Genomic DNA, 21,054 nt, shown 5'->3' with positions numbered 1-21,054 from the left:
GGAGACGGCCGAAGTGAAGGTGGTTTGACCCTAGTGAGTACACAAATAAGACATTAAACTTTGTCGGTGGCAATATTGTGATGTGGGTTTGTTTTCAGGACAAGTTATGGGTCCAATTCATGTCATACAATAGACTATGACTGGAGATAAATACAGATCTATTTTAAACTACGTTTTGTATCCATGCGATGAGGAAAATATGTCCCTAGTTTAGAGATTCCAACTCGACAATGATCCCAAACACACCTTTAGGGTTGTTATCGAGTGGTTACAATCCAATGAGGTATGTAACTGTTTTGAAATGGCCTGCCCAATCGCCAAATCTCAATCCAATTGAAAACCTGTGGTTAATTGTAGATCGGAAAAATACGGAATCAAAATATATACGAAGTAAGGGAATGTCAAAGTATTTTAAAGGACACCATTGATTCTTTAAGTGGTTCAATGTATCGTCGCTGTGAAGCAGTAATAAAAAATAAAATTCTGAGTCACTAATTAATCAAAAATAGCTCATCGATTATTTTCTGAAACTCGTCTTTCTATTAATTTTATTGCTGAATTCAATTGATTTTTTTTCATTTACATTTTATATGCTTTTATTTCTTAAGTTGAATTCTTGAAGAAAAAAAAATAAGGAAAAATAAGCTGAACATTTTGGGCTATTAATAAATTGAGATTGAATTATGAGAATGTCAAAAATTCGTAAATTTTCCCAAAAAATCACAAAAAATATGGCGGCACTCAAAAATAAAAATAAATGGAACATATAAAATTTCCACCCAAAGTACTCGCATGTATAATAAAAACAGCACATAAAATTTTTTAATGAAAAACACTCAAAATTATTTAAAAACTCAGTGATTTTCATACAAAAATTTTAATTTTTTTCTTTCGTATTTCTGAATCAGGCCCTTAAAAAATATCAGGTTATGCTTCTGAATCAGATGATTAATATTTAAAAACGGCTTTTTAAGCAATATCGATTTTGTTGTAAACCGGTTAATTTAAAATATTGATCGGTTAACCTATTTTTTAAATTATCCTTCAATTAATTTTATATTTTCAAACCCTGACTACCATATTATAAAAAAATCCAAAAAATTAATTTGAGATACGGCAACTCTGCTAACAACCGGTCACAGCTGTTTGTGACATTTGTCTTATCAGTAATTTTTTCATTCCTTTAATACACTCTTTCTTCGGCACTTCTTTTTCTGTTGGCCTTTTATTATTGGTTGTTGTTTGTATTCGTATCTCTGAATCAGTAGTGACTTGGAAATGCATTTCATAATTTAATTAGTAATTAATAAATTAGTGAAAATAATTTTTATAAATAGTTGAGTGTAAATATAATAATAAAAGTGGTAATATGAATTACCTTTGTTTAGTCTTAAATGGCGTAATATCGGCGGGCGCCTATTTGATGGCCATACGCATAATTCCACGATTCCGGGAAATGTTCATCAAGGCTAATCTCTATGGTAAAGATTTGTGCAAAAAAGACCAAACTCAAGTGTAAGTATAATTAGGTAACTTAAAATGAATGCAGATAAAGTAACAAATTAAAAATATTTATTTTCTAGACCCGAATCCTTGGGTGTTTTAATTGGTTGCGTTTTTTTGGTGGCCATGTTTTTATTTATACCAGTGCCATTTACACTGGAAGATACTGCCGCCATGGATGTCAACACGGGTGGCAAACCTTCAACATTTCCTCATGAAGAATTTGTTGAGCTTATTGTTGCATTACTGTCAATTTGCTGTATGATATTACTGGGTTTCGCTGATGACGTATTGGATTTGAGATGGCGCCATAAATTAATGTTACCCACCATGGCCACACTACCTTTACTCATGGTCTATTATGTAAATTATAATTCCACCACCGTAATAATGCCAAAATTTGTACGTTCCTTTTTGGGAGAATCTTTAGATATAGGTGGGTTTGTTAACAATCAAAATGCCCAGCTTAAATGTGTAATGTGAATGTTTGTTTTCTTAAAATTTATTTTCAGGTGTCTTGTACTATATTTATATGGGTATGCTGGCGGTGTTTTGCACAAATGCTATTAATATATTGGCTGGTATAAACGGCTTGGAGGTGGGCCAATCTATAATTATAGCTGGTTCAATATTGATTTTCAATGGCATAGAATTATTTTTGGGCCATCAAATTGATAGTCACAAATTCAGCATTTACCTAATGCTACCATTCTTTGCAGTTTCGCTAGCCTTGTGGAAATACAACAAGTAAGTAGAATTTTTTGTTGTAGTGATTATTACACAGATATAGTAGTTATCTTATCAATATGGATTGATATTTTTATTTTTAAATTGGTTGAAAATAATTTGAAACTTATGCTGCAAAATAGGTTCCAAGAACTTCTAAGTTTTGTATATTTTTAAAAGTGTATGAAAGAGTAATTGCGATACTTATTTGATTATTAAAAGCTGGACAAACCAGCTACAAATAAGGACATATTCGAGCGGAAGTTTGGCTATAACCAATTTGTTTGAATGAATTATTTTCCTTATATAAGAAGTTCTTCATATAAAACTTTTTGAAGGGACATAGAAATGAATTCGTTACAAGCGGAAGGCCTTCTGACAGGTAATCCACATTCCTGAGATTACTCGGCCAAGGGCTGCCAACTCAGCAACCACTGCTGCAACAACAAAAGATAATACCTCACATGAGTGTTTGAAATAAAGTTTCTACTTTATGTCAATGAATGGACTGTTAAAAATTTTATTGGCACAAAAGTTGTTATTGAATTAAAAAAGGACGAACATCGAAAATTCTAGTCATATTAATCTCATTAACACTACCTTGACATCATGACTTGATACACCAACGATTAGATACTGAAGTAGGATATATTGCTTCAAAATATACGGATACCGTAAGGGCTTATGGTATGGTGCTGTATATAGTAGACAATATATTCCTTTGTAAGCATTTACTCATACTTAATCAACTTTAAAATAATTAAGAATTAGTTGGTACAACTAATTTTTTGGTTGCTGTCCTGGTCCTTACATTTCAACTATCAATACAAAAGTAGGGTAACGTTTTGGTATTCAAAAGCAAACGGAGCTGAAAAAAGTAAGAAAGCTATATTCGGCTGTGCCGAATCTTACCCTTCACCAAATTATACTTCAAAATAAAAATTTTAAATATTTTTAGGTAAACAAAATTTATTTTTTTTTTCCAAAGTAGTTGTTTTTAATTTTTTTGAAAAAAAATTTGTCCAATAATGTTTTTAAATTTAATTTTTTTTTTTAATTTAACCTTTTTTTTGGTTTTTTAAATTTTTTTAATATGTTTTCAGCAAAAAAAAAATTCGGGTTAAAAAATATTTCCGATTTTGACCCATTGTAGGTCCAACTTACTCGTTGATCGTTGTAAAGGTCTTTTATCTCTCATTAGATATCTATATTGTCTATATTAATAACTTATATATAGGTCAAAAATTTAAGTTTTTCCTTATATCTCAGCCATTTGTGGACCGATTTTCTCGATTTTAAATAGCAACCGAGCCGACTTTTCAAGAAGGTGAAGGGTATAAAAATATAATAAATGTAGCAAAAGTGGTGTAAGTTGAATATACCACTAAGTAAATAGTTTGAGGTTACACCACTTTTGCGCTGATAGCCTCAATTATTCTAAACAAATCCTAGATAGAGCCTTGGGGTATTTATAAGTGAAACTTGTATGTTAAAATATAAATTTCAAGTTAAAAGTGTATCAATCGAATCTACAAATATTAAATATTTTTATAAATTTTATAAGTTTACCCGTTACACTGTGTACATTCTAACACTAACGCCGGTTGCAGTAAATAATAAAAACGAATAAACAATGTAGTAAACAGAAATAAAAAGAAAAATTTAAGGGAAGTAAAATCAGCTGATCAGAAAACAAAAACACAGCTGTAAAACATAAAGTAAAAAAATTAACCCCCACAGACACCACCACAACCGACATCATCAACACTACCTCCGCCAACAACATCAAGTCAAGATACTCAGACTAAAAAAAAACAACAAAAACAATGACAACAAACAGACGGTGAATACAACAACGTAGAACAAGGCACATACAAGCAGCAAAGTATTCTAAAGAAAAGGCATACAAAACGTAAAATGTATAAAGTTTTTTTGTAGTATCTTTACATGGGTGTGTGCTGGAAAAATTAAAATTTTATCGAAAAAAATCTGTATGGGATAAGATGAAAAATTAAATAATAAAACAATTGGATCACAGACAAATGCATTTACGTTTAAGTTCAACGCTGCACAATGGAAGAGATTTGCATGATGTTTCCAAGGAGATGATGCAGTTACTAAAACCTGCTACGCCAACGAATATTAATCAGCAGGTGCATCAGCAGCTGCTGCTGCAAAATCAACACAATCACCAACACCACCACCAGCAGACATTTACAAAAGGGACCTGGACTAAGAGATTTATATTATGGTCGATATTATTAATACAATTTGGATTCATTTTATGTTTTTGGTTGATGCAATTGGGCTTAAGTGATAAACTCAATGAAACAACTGCCACAAACCATGAATTGGAGGAGAATAGAATTAACTTTGTTCAGTCGGAGGCATTGAAAGCTTCAAAGAAGTCAAATGCAGAGGGTAACGTACTAAGGGTAGCAAATTTCCAATGGCCTTCCAGAGATCTGAAATTTCAAAATGAATTTTTGTTACATCAAAACACTTACAATCTTTCGGAAGCTGAAAAGATTATGTTTGGAGAAACATCGCTGTGGTGCTTTAAGGAGGGTACTGTGAATGACACCAGACTGAAAGGTATGGAATGGGATGATTCTAATCCCTGGCAAGAAAATTGCGAATGTTTGCCGGAGTGGCATGGTAGAGATTGTGGACAACCCGAGGTTATTTGGAGAGCCTTATTGACGGCCAAAATGCCGTTTAAAGTAAAAGATCCTACTAGGGAGGAAGCTCACCGTTTGGTATATATGTTGGAAGGTGCTTTTTTGAATTTAGATTTGATGGAATTGCAAATTAAAGCTGTCTCTAAGGTTGTGGACTATTTTATAGTATATTTAAAAACTCATCCTATAAATAACAAGGATCTGAAATCAATTAAATTTAGATTAAAACAAATGTTACCTATGAAAAATTATTTTTTATATCACTGTAAATTACCCTCATATAATAATTGCTCTTCGGCTGAGGCCTATCGTTTGTTTAGGCAACAGCAGCTGCCCACAAATGCTATAAAACCCACGGATATTTTCATTCTTAGCGACGACAAAACCATTTTAGGTCATCGAGCTTTGAATTTTCTTAAATACTATGGCTCTGATATAGCACCTGTCATACAATTTCGTTTGAAATTTACCGTCTATGGATTTTATTGGCAACATCCTCAACAAACACATCTTAATGGTCTCATAAGTTCCTTTCAAAATATCGATAATGCTGATGCAAATCCAACACTATTGCTAACACAAATTACCTCACAACACCATCAACAACAGCCATCTTTGGTAATAGGAGATTTAAATCATTTTGGCGGTTGGTTCTGTAAATACTGCCAAGAACCCGATGAAATTATTGCTGAATTACAACTTTCACAGAGTTCCTCTTATCACAAATTAACCTCAAACCCAACAGTCTCACCCTCCAAGTCAATTCAAAATTCTGTGGTATTTCCTGTAGATCAAAAACATTCTTCTCATATAGATGCAGCATATGTTCAGCAACTTATCTCAACGGGTATTTATCTAAAGGATGGTAAAACACAATTACAAAAGGTACGTCGATTTTCAGATAAATACTATGCCCCTCACTATGCCTCCGAACAAAGCTGGAAGTATGGTCACTTGTTAATAAATATTTATGAATCTCTGGAAGACTTGCTGGCCAGTGATAATGAAGACGAAATGTTTTAAAGTAAGAAATGTAAATATTAATTATTATTTGTTAAAATTAATAACAATCAGTCGTTTCTGTTACTATTGTAACTATTTTGTTATATTTTTTATTAGGATGGCAAACTTTCAATAAGAAGACACAAACAAGAAATTCGTTACTCCGAAATTTGATTCAAATCAAAACACTTTGGTATTATCTAATCGAATTTTTTGTTTGTGTTATTGGAAAAAGTCCTAAATAAAATATAGCTAAATAGTAATAACAATTTAACGAAAATCTTTAGAAAAGATTTAAAATTTATTCAATTAAGCCAAATTATTTAATCGTACAAAAACGATTGAAATTAATTTATTTAAGTGGAATAATTAAGTATTGTAACAAAACATCACTGCAGAATACAGTTTTCGAATTGTATGTGGTAAATTTTAGATACACTTTGAGTATTTTAAACGAATTAGATTTGGACAATACATATTTACTTTTCGCAATTAATATGTATGTATTTAAAGTAGAAAGTTTCAAAAAACGGTTTTCGATAAAAAATAAAATTCAAAATTTTTTTCAATAATAATAAAATTACGATAAAATTTGTTATCTGTTCGATTCGGAATAAATTCTTTTCTTCAATTAAAAATACGTTTTTTTTTGGTGAATATGTCCAAATTTAATTTAAACGTTTTAAGGTCTTAAAGTTTTACCAACCAATTATTATTTCATACTTAATTGAAATAATAATTTCCTGCTGATATGTAACCTACAGCCGTACCTAAATAAAAGCGTTGAGTTTTTTGTCGCTCAGTGTTAACGCTAAAGGGTCATACGTAAACACGAGTGTCAACAATGAAAATTGTAGTTTGTATGTATAAAGAAAATAATAAAAAACGAAAAACCAGAAAATAAGCAAGGACTTCAGTATCGGCAGTTTCTTAATCTGCTGCGGCCAACTTTACTACCTGTCATTCGTTATCGAATGAGCTATCGTATAGATAAATGTTTTCGATATCGAAAATATATAAATGTACTAAATTTATTGATCGATATCGAACGCTATAATCTCAAATAAGAAAATTACGATCAGTTTTAATAGATATCGAATGCGGTAATACGATACCAGCTCTTATTTAGGTATAGCTGTACTCTCAACTGCAAAAACATTATGAAAATTATTGTTTTCTTAAAGAAAATAAAGTAAATGTTCCTTAAACGAATTTTGTAATTAAAAAAATCACAGAAATAATTTATCTCATGTCATCATTAATTGTAATTTATTAATTGTGCCTGCTCTAATTCAATTTATTAATACCTTAATAATCAACCAAAAGTAAGAATTCATATATTTATATAAAAAAATATAAAAATATAGGTCTGTTTTACGATGTCGAAAGAAAAATTAGTCGAAAAAATGTGTTTGAAAAACACTCAGTTTTAAAATTCTTTCGAATAGTTTTCATACAAATTTCGACATCGTGAAACAGGCCTTATATTTGAAATTGTGAGAGCTGAATGGTATCCAAAATTGTCAGTATTAAATATAATTTTTAAACTATGTATCTTCATTTGTCATCAGATATTATAAAGCTAATGTCTTAATCAGTGAACGGCATAAAGAGAACATGTCAAATTTGTGAATAGATTTGTGTATTACACTATTAATATATACATTTTTCATATTTTATGACATTTGTATACAAATAAATAGCCAATCCCGTCTGGCCCCCAGATGAAATGAATGCTTATAACCAGAGCTGTTCGTCATTGCTTACATTTTCAGGATTTAAGTTTAGTCACCAAGTTTGGCTGACTATATATATATGCCTGGATTGCACAACGGGGCCAAATAGTGCAACATTTTTAATTAAGTCGTAATTATGTTCACTCTAAATGGCATGTTACTTTCGATAAAAAAAATTAATTTGTTCACTGCACAGACCTTCTTCTGACAAAGTGAACATGTCGCAACCAAATACTGATCATGCGAAATCAAAATTTTCTGACAGTGGGCATAAACAGTTTAGCATAAAATTGTCATATTTGAACTCATTACATTTTTGTCATTCATTTTCTTATTCCAATATCAATATGGTTCCATTACTTCTCTCACAAATACATATTAAAAACAAGGAATTTAAACAGCTTATATCGCTTTAATTCAAAATCTCAATTACATATCACATAAACAAGAAATATTTATAGTAATAAACCCCTTAAATTGATTCTCATACACAACATATTATTAATTAATCTCTCATGCAACACATAGTACATCATCACATTACCCTTTAAATATTTATAATTATTATTATAGACTTATTAAATGTTAATTGTATTCGTATAATAATAAAAACAAAATCATTGGAAATTAATTTAAATATACATACAAATACAAAATCCCCATGATCTGCCTTAAGTTATATGTATTATTATTATTATTAAACTTAACAATTATAAATTAAGTCTGTGTATAACAAATTTTTGTGTCCTTAGCCTCCCAAAATCTCTTTTTCTCAAACACACACTCAATATTCAAAAACCACACAAAATAAAAAAAAAACAAAACTCTTATAATTTCTTGAAAATAAACCGAATAATAAATGCTGTGATAACAACTAATAAAACAAACATATGTTTATAACATTAAACATACAATTATTTATGTGACTTCATTAATTGTAATTGCAATTATAAACCATTTAATTGGAATTTAAATTAAATATATATGTATTTTTTATTTGAAATAGTTCTGGTCATATTGCAAATATTTATTTCAATTGTGATATTTCTTTTAATTTAAAACAAAATCGAATTTAAATTTATTTTAATAAAAGCATTTGTTAATTTATACACACCGAAAGAAAAACGTAAGAGTAATTAGTAATTATTTGTAAATTTAGCAAATTATTTTAGTTTATAATAGTTTGTCATTTAAATTAAGTATTCTATGTATTTGTAAACCCTTTGTGTTGTTTAAATAAATTAAAAAAAAAATATGATAACATTTAGTTTAAAATGTAGTAGATTTTTTATTGACAGATTGTTTACAAACATTACATTGTTCATCTAAGTATTTACCGTGCTCTTCATCGGCACCAGACCTCTCGAAGAAACACAATGTTCTTTTATACCCAACTGATCAGTTAGACCACTTTCACATGTCAGAGGTAAGGACGGTTTAAGGAGAATTTTTTGTTTTCAAATTTGAGTACTGACTTGCTTGTACACGGCAAGTTGGTTTGGTATTTCATTCTTATTTTTGAAAATATAAAATGTTGAAAATGTAACAACGTATTTCAAAGGCATTCGCAGATGCTGTCACTGAACAGCAGAATAAATGAAGTATGTTACATGGACCTTCACCATAGTCGACACACAATATTGTATACGAGTGATGTAGGTAAGTTAGGAGGGGTAGTGTTCGACAATACCGTTTCCACTCGTCGAATACTGGGATCCATTGTGATTCCCTTCAAAATTATTAAAATTCTAAAAGAAAAGACAATAAAAGCAATTATGGGAATAGGGTGATGTAAGAAACAAGAGTTATCCAAATTCTCGTTCTTCCTTCTTTAAGCTATCTGATTCCCGTACGATATCCCCCAGTCTACAACCAGTAATGTCCCACAGACCATCGTATAAAAATCCCAGCCATTTAATTCTGTGACATTATATCCTTGGGCAAGGACAGATGACGGACAGTATCGATCTCATCGCTTAGTCTACTTAATCCCAGCCCTTATTAAACAGAGACCCATAATCACCGTCACAAACTTCCTCAAACCACTGCACTTGTCCAACATTAACAGCAATCTTGTTCCAGCTTGAGATATGCAGTTACAGCTTGAGATATGCAGTTCCTTCTTGTGTCCCAGTAATGGTTTATGTCATCCAAGTACCTCTCAGATAAAAGTTATAATAAAGTGCTAGATCGGAAGTTTTACCCCCATCTCCTTCACATCTATGTACGTTACAATTCCTCGGTTCCCAGGATATCCTTTAATTATTCAGATACATTAGCCCACATAGAGTTACTTTACAGTCTCCCACTACCTTCGAGTTGACTACATGGCACTTCAAAGCCTTCCAACCGCTTGATAGTCCAATCTAACCCGCTAGTGACGTTCGCCATTACCAAATTCGATGTCGAGATCTTAGCCTGGATCGTATATCCACCTTAGATCTGTGAATACTGCACACTCTCCAAACAGTTTGTTGGATCCATCCGGAAGTACGGAAATCGTTTACCGTACGATGTAGTACTGATTCCTGGAAGAATAGTTAGGTCCAAGACACCGAATTTCGTACATTTCGTTACATGGGCTTCACTAAATCAGGCTGATAGAGTAGTACTAAGCTTCTTGTTGCATCTCTAGCTATATATAGCTTAATTATGTATAGAATGATATCCAAATCTCCCTGAGATCTGCTTCTAATGGCACACAGTACAACCATATCCATGTATAGGTCCGACAAACTGAATTTTGGTTTCATTAAAATTCGGTTATATCGTTAATATCCTCGGGCTGTTGGTTAAAATGGTTATGTAGTGGGAAGAAATCGTGGATAACTTTGATAAGATAAGCACTTCTACTTGCGGAGGATCAAACAGTTAAAAATATATAAATTAAACAAAAGTGTCGACCGAACGACGATTTGATGAATGCCTTTTTAAATTTAGAGTTCATTGGCTATAATAAACGAAATGTTTCAATTTTTTCGTCATAAACTTAACATCCGGCTCATCAAAACATCAGCATTTTCACGGATGTACTCTACTACAATACTTCCATAGTTGTGATTGGTAGTTGATTAGCGACTGGAAGTAAAGGAAATAACTAAATGGAAAAAATGTTTATGAAGCGACCTATTTAATCACATCACACCGTTTGTTAACTATAAACCATTTTGGTTTGGAAACCAAGATTTTTTTTATCACACATTTCATTTCTGCGTTTCATATTTTCAACTCATTACCTTGTTTAGCATAAAAAAAGTTTGTTGATTAAACCGTTTTTTCATTATACATCTCAACTTTCTGTTTATTTTCAGATATCCCTCACAGGTTTTCGTCGGTGATACCTTTTGCTATTTTGCCGGCATGACATTCGCCGTTGTTGGCATTATTGGTCACTTCAGTAAAACCTTAATACTCTTCTTTTTACCACAAATCATCAATTTCCTCTACTCCATACCACAACTGTTTAAATTTGTACCCTGTCCGAGACATCGTCTACCAAAATATGATCCTAAATCAGATCTCCTGCACATAAGTACAACGGAATTCCATAAAAATGAACTCAACATTTTGGGCAAAATAATGGTAACTGTCTTTAAGGCCTTAAAACTAATCACCTGGCAAGAAATGCCCGATGGTCGAGTGATAACGAATAACTTTACGTTGATTAATTTTGTGCTGGTGGTGTTTGGGCCAGTACATGAAAAAGTAGTAACACAAATGCTGATGGCTGTACAAGTGTGTTGTACGTTAGTGGCATTTGTGATACGTTATCCGTTGGCAAGTTATTTCTATGATTCGTAGTGAGAGGCGGACATTGAAGCGGTAAGGATGTTTTGCTAATGAAATTAAATGATTTTCCTCCTTCTATTTTGATTAATTGTAAAAAAAAACAAACCAAAATTATAGTTTTGTAAGTATTTAAAGTATTGATATTTATTTAGATAATTGATAAAAACTATTACGTAAATAAATTTCGATATAAATTTTTTAAAAATAAAAATTGTGTTAAAAAAACCATGAATAATACATAATTTAACAGTTTTTTTGTGGGCAAATCTCAATGGCACACGGATTGCCAGAGGGAGCACATACCTGACTAGAAGATTCAACACCACTAGACGAACATTCGCAGGCTACACATTCCATGTCACCTTCTTCTACAGCTTCACCTTCACCCTCTCCTACATAGGTTAAGGGTTTTTCAATAGATCTTTCTGTTGCCTCAGTTGATAGCGAGCACACAGAAATATCAGAATCTGATATAGGCAATGGCACTGGTTCCTGTGGTAGCAAAGACATATCATAAGCACACATATCTTGAGCATACCATAAAGAAGATTCATCCGACCAAATGTCCTGCTCATTATTATTTGTTTCCTCCAAAGCAGTATTTTCTTCCATAAAATCATTGGCTTGTTCACTTCTTTCATTCTTAGCCTGCAAGGCCAACCAGGCTTCACGACCAGGAGTTTGAAAGTAACCCATAAGCAGATATCTATTGTTGAAACTAAACACACAGGGTCCTTGGGGATACAAATTGTCCCAGGTTCCATGTAAAGTGGCACTTTTGTCTTCGCTACCAAAATTCAATTGAAACGGTCCAACTCTTACACCCTGGCGCCAAGTACCGGTAAAACTTACAGTGCCATATATGTTATTAGACGATAAAGTTTTACTGGTATAAATACCAACGCCATGCCTTTGGCCACGATACCAACTACCACAATACGAATCACCATTTGAATAACAATAACGTCCTTTGCCATGTTTGAGATTTTTACGCCAGGCACCCTCATAATAACTGCCATCGGGATATATGAAAATTCCTCGACCCGAACGTATACCTTTAAGAAAATATATGTTAAATGAGTAGTGAATTTAGAAAATTTTTAATATTCAAATTACCACAACGATATTGACCATAATATCTAGAACCATCTTTGAATACATATACCCCAATGCCATGTCGTTGGCCTTTACGATATTGGCCATCATATTGATCACCATTTGGCAATATGGCCCATCCCCGTCCATTGCGCTCTCCCTTACTATTGCGTCCGCCTATGTAAAGCTGAATTTTTGTTCAATTATATGGAATTTTATTAACAAGTGACATGAACTCACTCCAATGTTAATCGTTTCTTCTTCCTCAACAAAGCTTTTCTCTTCATCAGTTATTTCACTAGCGGTACTCATGCTATATTTCCAGTTTATTCTTTGTTTATTTATGTATTTTTTAAAATAAATTGAAATATCAGTAGTGAGTTTTAGAAATGATATATTACAATGTGATATAGTGATTATACTCAAATTCCCAGGTGAGATGTTACAAAAGTAAAGACAACAATTAAGAGTGTTATATTCGGCTGTGGCGAATCTCGTATACCCACCATCAATATGACTAACCAACAGCAGAATTAATAGAATCACCAAACTGGTGACTATGCAAGTAGGCTTAGATTATGTTACGATATGTCGCCATCAATCGGAAGAGATCAGAATTCCTTTACAGTTCAGTTCCTTTACAGTAAAATATCCTTAAGACCGAATAAAAGTTCGAATACCAAGCATAAATTATATGAACTGATGTAGAACGAATCCAAAACGCATTATAAGAGTGAAATTTTTAAATGATCGAACCTTACCGGCAATATATCTCGGAGAATGAGCTGTAGTTGTTCTAATATAATCGATCGTACTTCTAAGAGAGCTCCTGTAAAATCCTATTGAAATATGAGTTCAAGACCACCTCTAATACTTTTTAAGCAGTTGAGTAGGTCGTCCGAATATGAACCATCTCGCAAAGCAAAGTCGTAATCTTTTTTATACCCCCACCATAGGGTATAATGCGTTTTTGCAGATGTTTGATGTTCGCCCAAAAATATTAGTCTAACACCCATCTTAAAGTACACTGATCGACTCAGAATCACTTTCTGAGTCGATTAACCTTGTGCGCAAAGTACAGGCCGTACATAATTACAATGTATTTAACATACGAATTCGAGTATCGAGTTACTGATAGAAATACGCAACCTTGGTCTTCCGAACATTGAAGGTCAGTTTAGCACACCTCTGTAGTCCCTAAACTTCAAAATCTTTCAACACAGATTGTTAACAGCATTTTGATTTTATTCGTTCAACAAATTACAACCCACTTACGAATGTCCAGAGGGGCACCACTTTTTATCATCATCTCACACGGATTTCAAAAGAAAAATTCGGTAATACAAATAGAAGCCGATAAATTCTTCGAATAGGAAGCAATACATTCTCTCAATACTGTCTATCATCATCTCACACGGAGTACCAACATTGACGGAGTCGTGGGCACTTGCAGCAACAACCTTGAAACCTGGAGATTTCAAAAGAAAAATTCGTTAATACAAAAAGAAGCCGATAAATTCTTCGAATAGGAAGCAATACATTCTCTCAATAAAGTCGAATGGATTTATATATCCAGGAAGGTCTTGTCACGCAATTACAATAATAACTATTCCAATCAAATAATAAGTTTTATCTAAGGATAAGTTGCATGATCCCAGCAGCATGCTGATTCGATTTCCAACTATCAAGAACAGGGGCCGATCAAGTTACCGCATTCGCTATTGTGTTAAATTTATCGTAATCTTCTCATTTGAGATTATGGCATTCAATATCGAGCAAGAATAAGTTTGACATTCCGTTTGTAATTTCACCAATATAATTTTCCGACCCTATAACCTATATATATTCTGGATCCTAATAGATAGTAGAGTCGATTAAGCCATATCCGTCTGTCTGTCCGTCTGTTGAAAACAACTTTCCGAAGCCACCAAATAACTTACATACACGATTCATACATCAATATCTTCGGAATTCTTCCGGCTCGGTTGCTATTTAAAGTCGAGAAAATCGGTCCAAAAATGTCTGAGATATACATGCCTGTCACAGAATCCCATTCCAATCGAAAGTGGAATTAATTCCGCATTTTGCTTCTTCAGAAAAAGTAAAACGAAAATTTCTTTCGGAATGAAACCACTTTCGTTTTCAAAGTGGAATTGATATTTCTTTGTAATTATTTATTTATCTAAAATTTTTAATCAGTTTCTGTACCAAAAATTTCACTTTTGTTTTAAAATTAAAAACGTCAAATTAAAATCAGAAATATAGAATTAATAAATATTTTTTGAATTAATAAGTTTCACGGAATCTGAATAACCTAAAACGAAATCGATCGGAATAAAAATTACGGAATTGAAACCATTCCGAACAAAATGTGTGACAGGCCTGATAAGGAAAAAACCAGGACAACCTCGATTTTTGACGTATATCCGGATTACTAAGTCATTACTATAGTCAATATGATAGATATTTCAATGACAGATATTTTAATGATAGATATTTCAAAGACCTTTGCAACGACGTTTATAAGACCATAGTAAGTTGGACCTACAATGGGTCAAAAGCGGAAAAAATATTTTTTAACCCGATTTTTTTTCCACCAAACTTTTTTTTCGCTAAATATTAAAAACAATTCGAAAAACCAAAAAAAAATTATAGTTACAAATAAAAAAATTTAAAAAAACAATTCGAACAAATTTTTACAAAAAATTAAAAAAACAACTGGAGAAAATAAATTTTGTTTACCTAAAAATTTTATTTCCAAATCCAACACTAGCACTGTGGTTCCAAATCAAAATCTAGGTGGACAAAAATATTTGACACTCTTTCTATATAGAATTGGTGACTACGATTCCAAAAAAAAAAAATGTTAAAAGATCAACATAAATTTTTTTTAAGTTACAGTAGGGTCTAGATATATAAAAATCATTAATAAAAAAAATTAAAAAAATACGTTTTCATATGTTTCTGAAACTAAACTTTTAGAAAGATCTGTATTTACTATATTTCAAGTTACATTAGGGTCTAGATATATAAAAATCAATAATAAAAAAAAATATTTCTAAAAATTCCATTCCGTAAAAATTAAAAAAAAAGTATTTTGGCGGGTACAATTTTTTTACAAGGACATTCCCCATAAGTTTCTTTAGATGATGTATATAGTCATTGGACGGGCTTCGACGGTTTTTTTTGGCAATCTATATAACATTCTTAGAAAAAAAAAATATCTGTATATTTGAGACCAAAGTTTAAAGGACTATAACAGGAAAATGGAGAGGCCCACAAATATAAGATATCCACTTAATAAAAGTCTATATCAATGTTTATCTATGTTTTGAAGTATGAATTTCTATATGGTAAAACAATTGTGATATATGTAATTTAGTAAAGCAGTAAAATATAAAAAAAAATTAACGAACATATGATTCAAAATTGTTTGAAATTCTGGCGCTTCTATCGAGAAAACGAAATGTCCAATTGAAAAACCCATTTGTATTGGTGGAGAGCAGATTGTCAGCTTCCGAAAAAACTTCGTTTTTCCTTATTCTGAAGATACCGATTTTCATAATTTGGAACCACAGTGACTAGCTCAGATATCATAATTTTATACAAAAAAAAATAATTTTTTAATGTGTTTTTATCATTACTTAAGTGTTAACAAGATGGTTCGATTGACAGCTATATTTTTGACCATTCAATTTAAATATATCTGTGAACTTTTTACAAAACAACTTAAGTGGAATTTTCAAATTTTTCAGGAGAGCGCAAAAACTGTTGAATTTATCGATCAATATTTTATTATTTGACCTTGAAGAACTTTATTATTTGTCTCAAAGAATTATACAAAGGATAAATAATAAATTAATTATCGATAAATTCAACAGTTTTTGCGAATTAAGTTGTTGTGTCAAAAACAAATCAACAACAACTACAAATAAGTTGATTTGTTTTTTTATGATATCTCAGAAACTAATATTCGTAAGAAGAAGCAGATTAGTGTAAATCGTTTACAAAAAAACTAAGATATTTTCTTGTCTTGACTTAAGATGTTTTGTCCAAACTCCAAAGATATACATATCGTTAGCTTAGAGTGCAAACGTGTTAAGTCCACTTTTTATGAAAATGTAATTCTATGTTTGTTATTGATTTCGAGGAAAAAAGTATTTTATGAATCGAAACGCTAATAACATCGATTTGAAAAGTAAATAGATTTTTCAAATTCTACTTAGTGGAAAAGCTCGCTATTAATTTGAAAGTTTTTCATAACAAACTTATAATTTTTTTTGTTTTTGTAAATAAAACACATTATTATAACTTTTAATAACTCATTCTATATTAGTGTTTTATTTATTTTAAAGTATTTATTTTTGTTTTCTTGTAATAAATATATGTAATTATCTTATAGTTATCTTTATATATTTTATTATGTTTATGAATCTGTACTTATTATATTATATATTTTATAATTTTTTCTTTTAAATATTAAAGAGGTTCTAATTTACTCGTATATTTGTAGGTATGCATTTATATTGTAGGTATTTATATGTTTATTTTTCTTTAAAAGCTTAGTTATTGTAGGCGGTATTTTCAAAGTAATTTAATTCAAACATGTATAGTAAACTAATATTTGCATTTCAATAAAAATAGTGTGGAAAATGTAAATTCTAAAAAATAACTTAAGTTTTCATTAAAATCAAGAGGAAATATTTAACATCTACATAAATTCTTTAATATTTGTTTACACTATCAAACAAGTTAAAATTAATACAAAAAAGGACTAAATCCTAATATAAATCCCAAGTGATTTTTTATATGGGAAACAAAATCAAAATTTTGATATTCAATACAAATAAAAAATGAAATCAAATGAAATAAACAATCACTTGGCGCCGGGTTTCTGAATATATGGCCCTAATTTTATGTACATACATGGTAAATATTTTATTAGGTTCCATTTTTTTAATAACATGATAATATATAATAGATAATGATTGGTAATATGATCTATTTTAGTTGGTGTATTTAGCATTTAGTGTATTTTGTAAAATCAATAACAATTTTTGTATTTTAAATAAAATTTTTAAAGAAGTGTGCTCTATTATCATATAGAAATTGATAAATTGTAGCATTCGAAATAAATTTCGAATGCTTCTTAGCTATTTAGTAAAAACTCGCTCGTTATCGAATTCCAAAAGGAATAATAGGGTATTTGGAGGTTTATTTATCGAGAAGTATGGGATAAAATCCTACTTCTGCACTGCTCTTCAGTAGGAAATTACTGTCATAAAACGTGCATCCAACTGGCCGAGGTATTATCGAATATCTGGTGGGTTACTCCTTAATTCGATTCGAAAGGTAATCGTTTCGAATTACAATGTATTTATTACACAATTTCGAACATTTCCGTTTTCGGATTGAGTTACGCAGTAACCCCCCTGGAGATATCTGATTATTTGCTGATAGCAAGGCTGCCGTTAACGGAATAGTTGGTGTCTTTAATACATCTGGAAATCAGGGTAATTGTATACCAGACGAATTGTTCAGAATGGGAACGATGATAGCTGAGGATGATCCCTTTTCTGACATTTCCCTTGCAAAATGTAAGATGGTTGCACAGCAGAAACTATATGAGACATCAGAGAACAGGTGGACTAATTAATCCACCTGTGTTATCGCGAGGTCGACCTGGCCCGTATTCGATGTAGAATATCGTCGTGGACAAATAAGGCTAATTGTTTCTTTTATTACAGGACACTGCATTATTGGAACACATGCTATAAGAATGGGCTTACAAGTTTATCGACTGCTGTAGAAGCTGTCGAAACGAAGAAGAGGAGTATACTGTGTCCTATCATTCTGTCATTTCCCGGCTATAATTGGAACACACTTCGTCTCGTGTTTAGATGAATTATCAAGGATAAATATGAGACGCATCCATTCCTTCATCTGAGAATCATGTTGGTTCAAGTTGGAAACAACGGATGTCGAATAAGTATCCTGCTGTTTTCTTCTTGGGTATCACAATGGGATCACTTTTGAATGGACCCAAGTGAGCTGCTTGATGAGTGACTGCCCATGGAACCTAACCTATGGGAATAAAAAAACCTCGCACGTTCGAATAAGTATTCGCACGTATACAAAAGCGAGAATTTTCTTAACTCCTTGTGGACCAAGGCTTTAAATCGTTGAAAAAGGTTTAATTTTTATATTAAATATTAAAAATAAGGACTTCAGGAAGTTATTTACCAAAATTTTATTTTTGTGGAGGACCTGCATGGATTCGAAAGGGACCTGGTACCGTTGGGTCAGCATTTTGTAACTTTTATAACATTTTCTATTACAAGTCAATTTTATGGTATTTTACGAAACAGTATTTTTGGTCATTACAACATAAATAAACACTACAATGAGAACTCGAAATAATTCACCATTATTCTTGATAAGCGAGATAAGCCAATAGGCAAACAAAATATATTATTCCAAAGATGATAGTGTACTTTAAAGTACTATTGGGTAAAAAGTGTCAAAATATGTTTTGTTTTCATTTTGTAAGCTTATTATTGATATGGTACTTATAAGTACCGTCGGTCGACAAAGGGTTAAAATGTTATCATTGTTAAAAACTAGGTACTTTATAGGCTTTAATTAAATACTATATGAAATAATATTTCTTATTTGATGTTGTTTAGTATTGAATTTTTTTAGAAATTGTTTAACAAAAATATGAGCGATACTTTGTTAAATTTCTCGCTCTTCCCTTATGAAAACCAAACAACCAATTAAAAAACAATTTCACATTGTACGAGAGCAAGTTGTTAGCTATTGTAATATATTTCGCTTTATTACTATCTAATTTCAAATCGATATATCTCGATAACTTTTTTTACCGATCTAACATTTCTAAGTGGGATATTTAAAATCAATAATGTAGCATATAAAAATGTATATAAAAATTAAATGCTCCATGTATGTAATGGCATCACATGAGAACAGATGGAGCGATTTGGCAGATTTTTTTTATTCGGTTCGAAATTTTCAGGAGAAAGTTTGTGAAGAAATAATAAATTAAAAAATTCGGAAATTTTAAGTTTTTAATATATTGCCTCCTTTTCACTTCTCATTTTTTCATAATAAAATAAATTTTTTGGAGAAACTTGAAAAACTAACATTATAAATAGCTACCGAGCGAAGCCGGGCGGTCAGCTTGTAATTAATAAAAAAAAATTAATATATTGTATTCAAGAAGCCATAAACAACTGTTTTTATAAAAACTTGTTCCGAAACCAAAAATTTCAAACAAAAATGCATGAATAACAAGTTCACAGCCGTTCCATAAAAGCTCCATAATGCATCCATTAAAATTGTTCCGAAGTAACAATTTCATCATTGGTCAACAAATTTGAAAATGAAAAAATAAATATTAGCTTGACAAATTCAGTTTTAGCTTGAATAGTTTACTATCGTGTAAGAACACGACATGTGATGAAAATCGATTTCGAAAACGAAACGATTTGAAAACAAACAAGTAGAAGATCTATTCGGCTATGCAGAATCTTATATACCCTTCACCAAAGTAAACTTCAAGATAAAGATTGAAAATATTTTTTGTTTTATTTTTTTTTTTTTAATTTTATTAATGAAAAAACAAGGTTGAAAATAATTGTATGGTATAAAATAAATTTATGAAAGAACTCGAGTTAAAAAATATTTTTTCCCATTTTGACCCATTGTTAGTCCGAATTATTATGGCTTTCAACAATTTACCCAGAGTAAACCTTTTCGTTGTGTTTACCGAATTTGTTGCCAAACGAATGATTCAGGCAAATTTATCAGTTGTGACTGCAAAATGTAAATTAAATAAAATGGGTATTAAAAGGTATACTGCTGATTGATGTCAATAAAGCAAATCAAATAATATCGGCCAGTTCTTTGACAGTTCTAACTTAGGTTTAACTGGCCAATTATACTCAGTTAAACCTAGATTATAAACTAAATAAACACCAAGGGCAGGTTTTTTACTAGAAGATTAAATTAAGTTTAATCTACGAGTATTGTTTTTGTCTCGTCGATTATTGTTTTATTTGCTAGTTTAAGGGTGGGTTTTTGACTTTAAGAATGGGGATTAAATTGTTGTAAAAACGGCTGACAAAAAAATATTTGTTTAGGAAAACATAAAATATAATTTTTTTTTAGATAAGACTTGGAAATATTTTAATTGAATAGATTTTTTGTTTTAATTTGATTTTCCGGAATTTGTCAAATTTATTTTTTTTTAACAATTACAGTCAGCTGCATCTTTTTTCTTCTTATTCATAAATTACTCACTGTTTTGATAACAAAGTATGACATTTTCTGACGTTGTGTATGACAATACTACAAAGTTTAAACTAGAACCCAAACTAATTAACTAATCTGATTTTAATTGACATTTGAAATAAAAATCCCGCCCTAAATGAAAAACAAACATTTCAGTTTAAGCTACGTTTAAACAAAGAATGTTATTCACCCTTATCGTGGTTGGCGTA

At 31.1% G+C, this 21,054-nt stretch overlaps 3 protein-coding genes across 3 annotated transcripts; 2 read left to right on the top strand and 1 right to left on the bottom strand.

Moving 5' to 3' along the window:
- Nucleotides 1-1,244: 1,244 nt before the first annotated feature.
- Alg7 (Alg7 dolichyl-phosphate N-acetylglucosaminephosphotransferase) lies at nt 1,245-11,648 on the top strand. The gene is made up of 4 exons (XM_065502042.1): nt 1,245-1,515; nt 1,584-1,939; nt 2,016-2,250; nt 10,960-11,648. Exons 1-4 carry the CDS (start codon nt 1,370-1,372, stop codon nt 11,447-11,449), a joined length of 1,227 nt encoding a protein of 408 aa, XP_065358114.1. The 5' UTR covers nt 1,245-1,369; the 3' UTR covers nt 11,450-11,648.
- Nucleotides 3,903-6,207, top strand: Mgat3 (beta-1,4-mannosyl-glycoprotein 4-beta-N-acetylglucosaminyltransferase). Its single transcript, XM_065500499.1, has one exon. The coding sequence runs from the start codon at nt 4,272-4,274 to the stop codon at nt 5,931-5,933; it is 1,662 nt and encodes a 553-aa protein (XP_065356571.1). The 5' UTR covers nt 3,903-4,271; the 3' UTR covers nt 5,934-6,207.
- Rsph1 (Radial spoke head protein 1) lies at nt 11,555-12,900 on the bottom strand. Its single transcript, XM_065502043.1, has 3 exons — nt 12,773-12,900; nt 12,554-12,719; nt 11,555-12,492 (listed from the first exon to the last, which is right to left on the bottom strand). The coding sequence occupies exons 1-3, from the start codon at nt 12,842-12,844 to the stop codon at nt 11,681-11,683; spliced, it is 1,050 nt and encodes a 349-aa protein (XP_065358115.1). The 5' UTR covers nt 12,845-12,900; the 3' UTR covers nt 11,555-11,680.
- Between the last annotated feature and the right edge of the window lie 8,154 nt (nt 12,901-21,054).

Source organism: Calliphora vicina, chromosome 2 (assembly GCF_958450345.1).
Source record: "Calliphora vicina chromosome 2, idCalVici1.1, whole genome shotgun sequence".
NCBI classification, from domain to species: domain Eukaryota; kingdom Metazoa; phylum Arthropoda; class Insecta; order Diptera; family Calliphoridae; genus Calliphora; species Calliphora vicina.
This window is presented reverse-complemented; position numbering and strand designations above follow the sequence as displayed.